At 44.3% G+C, this 13,671-nt stretch overlaps 1 protein-coding gene across 2 annotated transcripts in view; it reads right to left on the bottom strand.

Annotated features, from left to right (window-relative positions):
- Nucleotides 1–13,671, bottom strand: part of kiaa0753 (KIAA0753 ortholog) — a 74,761-nt gene that overhangs the window by 35,037 nt on the left and 26,053 nt on the right. For both annotated transcript variants that reach the window (XM_038814211.1, XM_038814210.1), the window contains 8 exons: nt 13,298–13,519; nt 8,183–8,393; nt 7,565–7,788; nt 6,842–6,993; nt 6,406–6,534; nt 4,151–4,240; nt 3,455–3,542; nt 1,494–1,577 (listed from right to left, as the gene is read on the bottom strand). In XM_038814211.1, coding sequence (XP_038670139.1) covers nt 1,494–1,577; nt 3,455–3,542; nt 4,151–4,240; nt 6,406–6,534; nt 6,842–6,993; nt 7,565–7,788; nt 8,183–8,393; nt 13,298–13,519 — 1,200 coding nt within the window. The remainder of the gene's footprint in view (nt 1–1,493; nt 1,578–3,454; nt 3,543–4,150; nt 4,241–6,405; nt 6,535–6,841; nt 6,994–7,564; nt 7,789–8,182; nt 8,394–13,297; nt 13,520–13,671) is intronic.

Here is a 13,671-nt window from a genome sequence, read left to right as displayed (position 1 = left end):
ATGTACTAAATGAGTCGACGCTGTATATATTTGGACAAGGAAAGAGATGGGACTTTTATTTGCAATGATGGTTATTTGGGGCTTGGGTGTGTATGCGGGGGTTGTGTGCTGAAGGGGATTTCTTGGCTTTCTTGGGACCGGGCAAGGGTGAAGGAGACCCGGGCGGGGTCGTCTTAAGCCGGCCAGTGAACGCGTGTTGAGGTGGGGGGAGGGGCTGCGGCCTTCAGAGCCTGGTAGAACAGGTTTCGGTGAGTCTAGTCGGGGTGAAAAGTTGGGGGAAGGAACCGAGGTTGGGGGGAGGAGTTTACAAGGGGAAGTGATGGGGAGCAGTCTGGGAGGGGGGGGGATGTCTATAATTCATGGGTGTCATTCACTGTACTCTTTTGGGGATTGGATAGTGTTGAATATTGGGGAGCGGGGGGGTGGACTATATATGTCAATGGTGATCATGACCATAGGCGATTCCGGATTTCTTTTTTCCTTTTTTTTCCACCTTGGGAGGGTTTGTTTTATTCTGTGCTTATACTGTCAGGTGGGCCGTTGTTTTGGGGTGGTGGGAGGATGGGATCGTTGTTGTTAATAAGGGGATTGACATTGTATTCGTTACCGTTTTCTGTTTGTTGGTGGGGGGTAAATTCTGAAGAAAATGTGAAAATGGAGAATAAAAACATTTTCTGACCACAGGTAAGATGAGCCTGCTGGGAGTGTTTTCAGACAGATCGGAGGCAGAATAGACTATTTTTAGGGCTCCTTTTCTCGCCCTTTCTCCGTGCGGGGTGAGAAGAGTGGATCCTGAAGAGGGCTGCTCAGTATATACGCCATCAAACGAAACGAGAGCAGTACTAGGCTCTTTGGCCCAGTCTGCTCCATTATTCAACAAGATCGGTTTGTTTGTGTTTCAAATTCCACATTCCCACCTACCCCTGATTAGCTTGGATTCCCTTGCTGAACAAGAAACTAACCACCAACGCCTCTGGAGGCAGAATCCAGAGTCACACAATCTTGAGGGAGAATATTTCTCATCATCTGTCCTAAAAGGGCGACCCCCCCAACTAGTTCTGCTCTCAGGTGGTGTATCAGGCTAGCTCCTAGAAGAAGAGCTGGCATTCTTTGTGAGGAAGGCAGTTTTGAAAGACACTGCCTGAGATTGACAAGCATAGGCCGAATAAGATCGCTCTTGGTTGTATCTGCAATTCATAGTTTATAACCAACCGTAATTCATGTTTAACATACTGATTCTGGATTTTAGATCAGTGTTTACCCAAGACAGTATCTGGCGTTTGCTTTGACTCTTGTATAGTAAAAAAGGTCCTGCTTTAAATGTTGTAGCTTTATTCTTTCGGTACATAACTGGTATTTTGGATTCAGATTCCTTTTTGAATAAATGATACTGGTCTCGACTGACATAAGAGAAGAAAAACAAGTTCAAATTCTACTTCAATTGACAACAACTTGGATGTGGAGCACTATCACTGGTTTATAAATTTATTTACCTTTTCAGCAACTTGTAATGATAGCTGATGTTGTAGTGAAGAGTCTTTGATTCGAGTTCTCTTCTCCCAAGAATCACTTACAGCCTAATGAGTAGAAAGAACCCACATTTATGTAATACCTCATCACATCCACAGGCTGACTCAAGGTACTTCAGAACCAACGTATTACTTTTCAAATACGGTCAATTCTTGTATTCAGGTGAACGTTATGTTACGCAGATTTTTCTTTTCTGTCCTTTGGTGGCCTCCTAAGCTAACAACCATCAGAGAGGCATAAAATCTATCATAGCAGACTTCAAAATAATGCTGCAGGTAATTTGAGTGGGTGCAGCACAAGAACAGGGATAAAGTCAAGAAATCGGAAATCTCCACTGACTACAGATGAGCAATGAGCGACTTAGCTCAGCAATTCAGTTGCGAGGCAAATATATCTCAGCAAAGAAAACCTCACGCTAGTATTGCCTGATACATTTACATTTCGATAAGGCACACACCATTAACGTGGCTCATGTTTCCAGCACTTCAACAGCCCATAATACTTGATGTTCAAAAAGCAATTATAGCCCATACTTTTCTCTCAAAGTAATCATGAAGCTAACAGTGTTTGCTATTTTTCATGCACGAATGGTACACCAACGTCAGGCAAAGAACAGATCTAGGTTAGGCTCAAAACAACCGAAGGTTGATGCCCAAGATGCACCACACTGTCATTAGGATCTCTTTCTACTTCACCATTGGATTTCATTGTATTCTATTCACTTACTGTACTTGCACGGGAGATACAAACTGATCTTTCTACTTTGTCAATCTTGTCATTTAAAGAGTACTTGGAGCAGTCTAGATAATAGTCTAACAACTACTGCAGTCTAATAAATGTTAAAAGTTAACTTTCCCATGTATTTTTCTCTCTTCTAACCTTTTGTTGCCTCTCTCAGCTCTATCTGTATGCAATTCAACAATAAAATTCATCCACTCCATTGTTAATTTCACATTCATTCAATTTGGTTGGTTAAGGAGTTACACTGTTGGTATCCAAATGAACGGAGCAAACAAATTTCCAGTTTATCTCAAAGTGAATTGATCAGCTCTCACTTTCACCAACCTGGTCCTACAAAAATCTTCAGCCCTAACCAATAGCAAACACAGTTGTAAGCCCTACTACAATAGAATATGGCCATTTATTTTTCCTATCAGATGAGGGGCAAAGGAAAATAAAGAGAGCACTACAACTTCAGCAGAAGAAACACTGTACTGACTGTCCAGTGAATAAAATGTGGAACCCTTAATTGAAAGCAGCTTCCCGAAATCAATAACGTACTGAACTGAATGATGTCCGATATGATGTCTGCAATTTGTCTCACCCTATTGGAGCATAAAACTCACATGTAACGCTGTTCCAATGTTGCCAACGTAGCAACATTGCCAGCACAAGTGTTTAGGTGGCCTGCAATTGCATTATCAGAAATCAAACACTGGAGTCAACAACTGCTCTGGCATTTTGACATTCATAGATTATCATAGAATTTACAGCGCAGAAGGAGGCCATTCGGCCCATCAAGACTGCACCGGCTCAACACCTCCACCCTATCCCCATAACCCAGTAACCCCACCCAACACTAAGGGAAATTTTGGACACCAAGGGCAATTTATCATGGCCAATCCACCTAACCTGCACATCTTTGGACTGTGTCAGGAAACCTGAGCACCCGGAGGAAACCCACACACACACGGGGAGGATGTGCAGTCTCCGCACAGACAGTGACCCAAGCAGGAATCGAACCTGGGACCGTGGAGCAATTGTGCTACCCACAATGCTATCGTGCTGACATTGCATAGCATTTAGTCAGAATATAATGACCGAGATGGCTGTAAATTCACAACATTTGAAAAGCAAATGTCCGACTGTTCTGACTTCCAAGGGAGTTAAAGCCAAGTCAATTAAAGCAGTATGTATTTGATACCTGTGCTTGGTCTAGCAAGGGCTGAAGCATCTCCCGAATTTCCTCCTCTGCTTTTACAATCCATTTGCTGGGGGAGTCAGCTTCAGATCTGAAGAATATTTAAGTAAATATTTTTATATCATACATTGTCTAATTTTATGGCAATATTTTAATTATTTATTTCAAATCTCTGTAGCTGGGAAGCTATGAATATATAAATAAATAATTTTGCTTTTAAAGTTAGGTCATTGGTACTATGGAGGCGGTGGCGTAGTGGCATTGTCACTGGACTACTAATCCAGCGACCCAGGGTAATGCTTAGGGGTCCCAGGTTCAAATTAGACTATGACAGATGACTGAATGAGAATTCAATAAAAAAATCTGGAACTAAAAGTCTAATGATGACCATGAAACCATTGTTGATCATCACAAAAGTTCATCTAGTCCACTAAAGTCCTTTAGGGAAGGAAATCTGCCATCCTTACTTGGTCTGGCCTACTTTTAATTCCAGATCCACAGTATGTGATTGACTCTCTCGCAAGACACGCAGTTTTCAAGGACAATCAGGGATGGACAACAAATTGCCAATGATGCCCACATCCCAGGAAAGAAGAAAGTATAAAAAAAAAGTTTTTAAAATCAATGAGGATTCAAGGATGGCCTCCTAACTGGTTTATTAAAGATCTACATAAAAACTCGAAGTTGCAGAAATAGTACCTAATTTTCTTAATTCTGTCCATTTCTTTTATGCAGAGTTCATTGAGCTCCCTCATCCTGCGGGCAGTCTCAGAATCAAGCCAAGCCAACCTAAAATTGGTTTAAGACAAAAGAAATATGAGCGATGTGAAATTTATGATATTCAGATAACACTACTGTTAGTGTTAAATCCACGGTAGACAGAACGCATAGCGTCATAACCCCAATGGAGATCATGGGAAATCGTATAGTCATGATCCCGAGACCTCCATTGCGGCTATAACACTATCCGTTCTGCCTACCGCGGATTCAATACTGGCCACGAGGATGGGATGCGATCCCATGCGTGCAAAGCACAATGGATCTGCATCCCATCCTTATCGCCAGTGTTGAATCCGCGGTAGGCAGAACGCATAGTGTTATAACCCCAATGGAGGGGCCAGGATCACGACTATACAATTTCCCATGACCTCCATTGGGGTTATAACAGGTAACAGAAACTAACTGAGCTCGGTAACGTGTGCCCTTAGAGGGACATTATATTGTGGCTTCCAAAGAACAAGAGTGGAATTCTCCGTTCTGCAACGCCGAAATTGCAATTGGGCGGAGAATCACGCGTTGGCCGAAAATAGACAGTCACCAGGTGCCCAACAGAATGCCATGCTCCAGTGCCTCGACAGGAGCACGAATGCATTCCATGCCACACGCTGGTGTGACATGCAAATTGTACACATTAACGGGCCAGGTCTCCCATGATGCTTCGCCTCCACCAGGCTGGATTACTGGCGGTGAGGTTCACTTGTGGTATTGAGAAATTGTGAATGGGCGCCATGGTTGCTGAGGGAGAGAGAGACGAGAAGTGTCCAGCATTGCAATTGTTTGCTGACAGTTGTGCCGCTGGTCAGTGGCATCTGCCAGGGACAGGAGTAGTAGTGATGGGGGGGCCGGAGGTGGGCCATGGGGTTGGGGTGGACGTCACACACCATCATTGCCACTGCCTGCAAGACAGCCATGTGGATGCGCAGCCGTTAACTGTCCACTGCAAACTTAGTGCCGTGAGTTAGATGGGTGCCTCCCAAGGCTACTCCCCTAGGTACACTCTGGCCCCAGCCAACCAGTCAACAGGGTGGGCATGCTCCAGCACGAACATGTGCCATCTTCTAGGCTGGGATGAGGGGGTGTGAGGAGTAGAGTGCTTAAAAGGTAGCTCCTGTTCATCAGGCTCTCCAATGCTGATCCTGACCAGTTGCATTTGACACACCGGCATGCATTGGAATCGCACTAGTTCCATGTGGCGCCAGTGCCAGCCCATTAATGTGTCCTGAATTGCTCCGGGACCGGCGCCGCTTTCGGGGCAGTAGAATACTTGTGATTCAGTCACGGCGTCAGCACTTGAGTATGTCAAATGGAGAATTCCACCCCAATTCTTTCAGCAGCAAGGGGTTTCAACCATTTGATGCATCATTTTTTGATAACTGATACTAGTTAGAAATCCAACAGACACGGATGCTTGCTGGATAATATACACAAAATAATTTAGGAAGTTTTCTCAATAAGATTATTGTAGTCTTGAAAATAAAATTAATACAGCATCTGCAATCATTTTAGTTTCAGTCCCGTTCAGCCTTGGGAATAGTAGCATCGGAGAATAAAATAGCATCAAGCACACCCAGGCCAGTGAAAACATGGTTAGAATAAAATAATTTCACTCTCTTTTTTCAGCTTAGAAAATAGCACTGCATTATTTTGCCATTTTCCCCACACCAATAGTACTCAGACTGCCAAATTAGGGATAGTTTTGTGCTATGAGTCGATAAACTGTATAAACTATAGACTGCCCAAACTAATTTCAAATAGAAACATTATGCACATTGCCAAGGTACTTCCAACGACTGAATCCAACCAAGTGATGAAAAAACAAGTCCAGCCATCTACATTATTGCCTTTCCTTGCTGCATTTTTCAAATAAACTGGTCCCCATCTATAACAATTTTCTAAACAAATCATTGATGTAGCTTAACTGCAGGGGGGAGAACAATTTTCAAACTAGCAACAAGTAATTTTAATGTTAATATCAGAATATTTTTCAGACAGAATTTTTCATACAGAATGAACAATGTGTAGAAAATGATGAAGCATTGGAACGGTTTGTCCAAGGACAGAACATTGCAACTGAAAGCATTAGAATTTCCTGGAATGCATGAAAATGGGCCAAATGGCCTCCTGAATTTTGCAATTATTTTAGAATCAATGCTCACTGAAACTAGCAGCTCTACCTGATTGCTTCAGTCTTTGCAGTTTCTTGCCTTTCTTGTTCCATTTCCTTTAGCAAGTTAGTTTGACTTTTGTCTGCAGGTTTAGATCTGCAACATTCCAATCTTGTTTGCTGTTTCTTCCATGGAATTCTAAGCAAATCACAAAAATTATATTCTAGTCATAGAACATAGAACTGTACACATGCACTAAATGTTTTAAAGCATATTTGTCTAATCCAACAATAATAGCAGCACAGGCCAAATTTACATTTTTTGTGTTGCAACTAGAATAAAAGCAATCATATTTTAACAAAATACTGTGTCAAGTTTATAATAATTACCTTTCAAATAACTGAAATATTCCGTTTTTGTTTTTTTTGCACAGGAAACATGTTCCGAGTATACCACTGAGACAACATTACAATTGTGTTTGCACATTATTGTACAGGTTACTTGCCGTTTAGAAGATGCAAGGGGGGAGGAGGGGCATCCTGGAATCCAGGGAGGTCTGCTTTCTTTAAGTGGTCCCTGATTTTTCTTTAGTTCTGAAGATACTGTAGCTTTCTGAAAGCAGGCTTGCATTGCAAGAGTGCTCTGTCCCTTTTGCAGCTAAATTCATTCCATAAATTAAAGAAAAATAAGCAAAAATGGTGATGGACTAAATTACTTGACCTTTCAATATAATCAATGAGATTCAATGAAGAATTCTAAAACTGTAGTTATAATGGCAGATGTTCAGAGCCAGCAACAAACTTTGCAGTCATTGACAGTAATCCCTAGTTACTATGCACTGGTCAGAAGCCAATACATGCTTATGAGAAATTAAAGCTGGCAATGTGGAGTTGCACTGCTGACTCCTGTTCAATTTCTGACTGCACAGGTTTTAACACTATCAGTCCAGACTCATGCTTGATTGGGTAATTGTCCCAAGTTCACAGCATTACAGGAAGACTGCAACAGTGCAGCCTGTGGAAGAACGGGACATCACAGAAAGCAACTTCTGGAATCGCACTTTTAATGCAATGTGAAGTCAGAAACCACTGTCAATTTCACTGTGTAATAACAGTGAACACTGATGGTATTGCTATTATTAGTACAGCAAAATCCAGACCATGAGATTAGTAGGAAGAAAGCATCAACACCAGCCACCAGTATAAATACAACCAGTGTGCAAACTTACGCATGACCTGTTAGGCAGCAGCACCCCTTTCTTAGTTGCCTTTCTTTCCGTAACAGATTTTTTCAAGGTTCCAACACGCTGTAAGGCATCTAATCCAGCCGTCAGCACAACATTCCGATCAGGAGTTGGAGGGTCTTCCCCCCATTGTTGTTCCTCATGTAGAGGTAGGGACTCTTTACCACATTGCTGGGCTCTGGGATGTTCAGCAACATGGACACTTTCATCTGTGCAGAAAATGTAATTTTAAGAAACCACATTTTATTGATGGATGCACTAATCCAAAAATATTTATATTTCTGTCCTAGAGTCAAATTAATAATGGAAGAGTATTTTCACACAGACCATGAAATATTTGTTGTTTCCGACCAAAATTGTACAAGTGATTATAATGTAATGCATTGTAATTATCTGTAACAAAGACAAAGTAGAATAATTTTGTTCTGCTAATGGTTGGTAAAACTTTGCATTTCACGCAAATGTAATTTCAGAAGAGATGACTTGCTAATCTGTGTAATGAGAAATTGTCCACGTCACAGGCACATTTAAATCTTCCCCTTTTCTCAATATTAGTCTCATCAGATTTGACAGGGAAAGTTTTAAAGAAATGAAATGACTTACCAATTTGCACTGTCTTAAGAGGAGGCAATTGTTTTGGAGCACCTGGAACAGTGTCCTTTGAGACCGATGGTTTTTGTGCTCTTTCAGCAGAACGGCTTCTATGTCTACCTACGGACCCTTTTCTGCATGGTGGGGAAACACTTCGGGCTCTCTGTGGCAATTGATTTGATTTCTTTTGAGGAGGTTGCTTCCCAAGCAGTAAATCCAGGTCCTGATAAATGAACAAAATTAAACATCTTTGGTCTCTGAAGTAAGACTTTATATTCATTCATGAATATTTTTTTCTCCCCATCCTTCATTATACAGAAAAAGGGGGTATTTTGGGGAACACAAATAAAATAATTGCAATTGAGGGACGAGCAAAGGGAACCAGGTTTGCAAATACAAAAGCGGGTTGCAATAAAAAACAAATCGATGGGACAAATAAGGTTTGATGTTTAAATCTGAGGATTAACGACAAAACAAAGTCCATGACGAATGTACAAAATAACAGTTAGGCTACATAGAATCTTCAAATAGTTTCAGCACAGAAGGAAGCCATTCAGTCTGTTGTGTTCATACTAGCTCTCTGAATGAGCAACTCAGCTAGTCCCACCACTCCATTGCCCTTTACTTGTAACCCTGCATTTTATCTCTTTGGATAATTAGCCAATTTCCCGTTAAAAGCCATGATTAAATCTGCCTCCACCACACTCATTGCATTCCAGATCTTAACAATCTGTTGTGCACAAGAGCTTTCATACCACCTTTGGCATCATTCATCTTAAATCACTGTCATAACCCTTCCACCAGCTTCTCCCCGCCTACTCTGTTCAGACTTCATGATTTGAACAACTATCAAATCTCTTAAACTTCTCTAACCCAGCTTCTTCAATCTATTCAAGTAACTTGAACCCTTCAACCTGGAACTAGTGTGTTAAATCTTTCTGCACCCCCTCCGCGTGCCTTCACATCCATCCTAAGGTGTGGTGCCCAAAAGTGGACAGAATACTCCAGGTGAAGCTGAAACTATGCTTCATAAAGGTTTACTGTAACCTCCTTGCTTTTGTACAAGCTTAATAAAACCAAGGGTCGTGTATGCTTTATTGACCACTTCCTCAACCTGGATCATCCGCTCCAGGGGTAACATTTTAACTTAAATTTGTTAAGTTTCTGCTGGAGTTTGTGTTTAATTACACTGTCCTCAAGGGGCTGGCAACTTGTTAATTAGTTTAAGTAATATACTCAAAAGGGTCTCCCAGATCTCCCTGTTCCTGCAGCTCCTTTAGAATTTTACCCTATATTTTATATTGCCTCTCCTTGCTCTTCCCACTGAAATCCATCACTTTGGACCTTGCTGCATTAAATGCCCTGTGTCTGGTCATTCCAAATTTTCTCCTGAGGCAATCGGTCAGGTTTGAGGGCTGCTTTCTTCCACTCTAGTTCAATGGGTTGAGTCTGAGATGGCTGATAAACCAATCTGCAGTCTGACACATGCAGGGCAAGTGGTGCTTGGAGGGCCGGCGAGGTGAGTTGTTGGGAGATTGTGTACTCTCTTGGACACCTCCAGTTTCTGCAGGAACTCAATAAAAGTTTCCCGATCTTTTCAGTACGTTCCAAAATGAAACTTATCCATTTGGTCAGTCACCAGCCAAGGGTGACTGAGTCAGCAGGGAGCAAAAGACTTTGATCTGTTGCTGAGCCTATGCCTGGCTACTGATTCGAGTGGGTTTTCAGTTTCAGCTAGTGGTCGATTCAAGAGGGAGTCTGCAGGCCTTGGGAGGTTCAACCAAAATGTATTTAAAAGATGTTATTTAAAACACTACATACTGTGATGTTAGACTGCCTGGTTGCCCATGCAAACAGCCAATGACATCATCTCTGATGGTGTCACTATCAGACTGTTCTCTCGTAAGATCATTCTCAAGTGCCCCTGTTCAACTACAAGGCTGCTTGTGAGGAAACACCAAAAACAGTATGAATACATAACACAGCTGGCCCAGCAAGGAAGATTGAACATGGGCCTGGAAAGCAGCAAGGATTTGGGTCCAGAGATCAAAGATTTGAGGCCCCAGGTGTGATGTGGAGTACTTGTGGGGAACTAGGCCCCAGCGAGCCCTCTCATAAGGGGGGACACGAACCTTCATATGATCAGGCCCGTTCTACCGACCGGTCTATATCAATCATAGAATCCCTACACTGCAGAAGGAGGCCATTCGGCCCATCGAGTCACACCAACCCTCCAAAGGACCACTGTCCTCGTAGTCCCACCTAACCTGCACATCGTTGAACACTAAGGGGCAATTTAGCATGGGCAATCTACCTAACCTGCAGATCTTTGGACTGTTGAAGGAAACAGGAGCGCCCGGAGGAAACCCACTCAAAAACTGAGAATTTTGCTGTCACCCAAGATCAGAATCAAACCCGGGTCCCTGGTGCTGAGGCAGCAGTGCTCACCACATGAAGCCTCCGCTATCTTTCTCACAGTTCACAATATTTCCAAGTACAATCCACAAAATTTTGAAGTGATACCCAGAACACGCCACATCATCAATATGAGGCATATAATACCGACCGAGAGGGAACTGCACTGTACACATTCCTCCAGTCCGAAAAGCTATTTTCTATCACTCGCATTATTATTTCCTATCAGTTAACAAAACTTTGTACCCACTGTCTCTTTTATTCCAGTTTGTCTGCCCATTATGTGGTAATTTATCAAACACCTTTCTGAAGTCCACTTACATCATATCAACTGCATTATCCTTATCAAACCCAAGTTACCTCATCAAAACACTCCAGTTAACAAATCCATGTTGTCTTTCCTTCATTAATCTACATTTGCTCCAGCGGCAGTTAATTATGTCCTGTATTTTTATTCCCAAAGGCTGCAATACAGTGTACAGTTTTGAGCTCCATGCTCTACTGAAGATAAAGCATGTTCAACATTAAAATAACCATCATGGTAACAAAATAAAAAGCAGAATACTGCAGATGTTGGAAATTGGAAATAAAAAACAGAAAATGCTGGAAGGCTCAGCAGATACAGGGCGTGATTCTCCGACCCCCACGCCGAGTGGGAGAATCGCGGGAGTGCTGGGCGATTCCCGCCACGCCGCCCTGGCACCCGCACGCGATTCCCCCACCCCCCAAAGCGGCGTGCCGCGCTACATGACAGGCCGCTCGGGGAAATCGCCGCTCACCGTTGCGAACGGGCGAGCGGCGATTCTCCGGCCCGGATGGGCCGAGCGGCCTGCCCAATCCGACGGGTTCACGCCGGCCAACCACACCTGGTCGCTGCCGGCGTGAACAGCGTGTGTGGCCTGTGGGGGTGGGGAGAGAATAGAGCACCAGGAGTGTGCTCAGTAGGGGTCTGGCCCACGGTTGGTGCCCACCGATCGGCGGGCCGGCGTCACTAAAGGACGCACTCTTTTCCTCCGCCGCCCCGCAGGATCAATCCTCCATGTCTTGCGGGGCGCCCGTGGGGAGGACGGCAACCGCGCATCCACGGGTTGGCGCCGGCCAACCTACGCATGCGCGGGTGCCGTCATTTAAGCGTCAATGGCCGCGTCATTTATGCGGCGCCGCTTTGACACGATGCCAAGGCCCGGCGCGTGTAATTGACGCAGCGCTGCTCCCAGCCCCCTCGGGGTGGGAGAATAGGGGACGAGGAGCAGCCTCCGACGCCGGAGTGAAACACTCCGGTTTTCACTCCAGCGTCGGCACTCAGTCTCCCGTTGGGAGAATTGCGCCCACAGACTTGAAACATTAACTGTGTCTCTCTCTCTCTACAGATGCTGCCAGACCCGACAGCATTGTGGGCAATGAAGGGCAGGCAATAAATGTTGGCCTAGCCAGCGACTCCCACATAGTGTACATTCATTTTTAAAAACCAGCTGAGTCTTTCCAGCATTTTCTGTTATTACTTATGCAGAGATGATAGGTCAGAGAGAAATATTAGGGCGCCTAGGGGCGCCTAAAATCCCACCCCCTCCATGGCAGAGATTCTCCGCCACCCGGGAAGTGGCGGGGGCAGGAATCTTGCCACTCCGATCGGAGTGGCCCCTGCGGCGATTCTCCGGCCCGGATGGGCCGAAGTCCCGCTGCTGGGAGGCCTCTCCCGCCGCCGAGGTTTAAACCACCTCTGGAATGGCGGGCTCAGCGGCGCGAGCAGGCCCCCGGGGTCCTGGGGGGGCGGGGGGCGATCGAACCCCGGGGGTGCCCCAACGGTGGCCTGGCCCGCGATCGGGGCCCCCCCCCCTCAGAGTCCGGGCCAGTGCCCTGGCTGCTCTATTTTCTTCCGCGGCCGCCACGGCCTCCGCCATGGCGGAAACGGAAGAGAACCCCACATCGCGCATGCGTGGACTGGTGAAAGCCTTTCGGCCAGCCCCGCTGCCGGGGGCGCCGGTTTTTTGCGCCGGTCTTCTGGTGGCAATCGCTCCGGCGCGGGGCTGGCCCCCAAAGGTGGGGAGAATTCCCCACCTTTGGGGAGGCGCGACCCCCGAGTGGTTGGCGCCACGCCCCTACTCCGGGACCCTCCGTCACGCCGGGTAGGGGAGAATGCCGCCCCAGAGCTGAACATAGTTAAAGTGTGAAGACTGAGGGGGGAAAATTAATTTTCATTAGTTGGTAAAGAGATGACAAAACTCACAATCTCAAAAGCACTAGATACTAAAGGGGGTTAGTTAGGAAAACAACTGTGCAAGCAAATAATTAATGGAAATATAAAAGGCTTTACTACAAATGGCAATTGTTGTTATTCAATTAACTGAATTACAGCTTTCTAAAAAAAAGTACTGATAAAGAACATGGAGAGTTTGGGCAGAAAGCAGAAGATGGGACTTTGTAAAGTCAGTTCAATGAAACAAATTCATGAGTTAAAAACTGAATAACTTTGTACACAAGTTTACTGCACTAGCCTATTTTACAGTAAACAAGAGGATAATTTCAGCTTGCATATAGCCATGAGGAGGGATGGAAAAAATAGCAACCCTTTGCAGTCTGTTTTGGGTGTTTTAGGAGTTCAAAAACTCTGTTAAAGGTGTCTATATTACAGAGGCGCTCCTAAATTCAAACTTCATTTTAGCACTGGAATATTACACCTTATTATTTCTTACATTTTTTACAAAGACTTACCTCAACTTGCTGAAGGATATTAATAATGGTTTCGGATATAGAAGAGTCCATATCACTTTCCATTCTGGCAGAGCAAAGGGAAAGCTGTCGAATCAACTGACCCAGCTCCTTGTAATAGGTAGGAATCTGCTGTTCTGATTGTCCAGAAAGCTGACCAACAAACATTTGTAATGCACGCACAGCCCCTCTATGTGCAGCTGCTAACCGAGTCATGGCTCGAGACTGAAAGATGTAAAAATTGCAACAACAGCCATTTCAGAAACATTTATGTTAAACTGTTGTCAATAATTTGATAGGTAGAATCATTGTTTATTAACCTGTGCTTTTGTTAAAGATGAGCTTACTTTTATATTGAGCATCACCCAAGGAATTGC

The sequence above is a fragment of the Scyliorhinus canicula genome, chromosome 12 (assembly GCF_902713615.1).
Source record: "Scyliorhinus canicula chromosome 12, sScyCan1.1, whole genome shotgun sequence".
NCBI lineage: Eukaryota > Metazoa > Chordata > Chondrichthyes > Carcharhiniformes > Scyliorhinidae > Scyliorhinus > Scyliorhinus canicula.
Note: the sequence above shows the minus strand (reverse complement) of the source record. Positions and strands in the feature narration are given on the sequence as shown.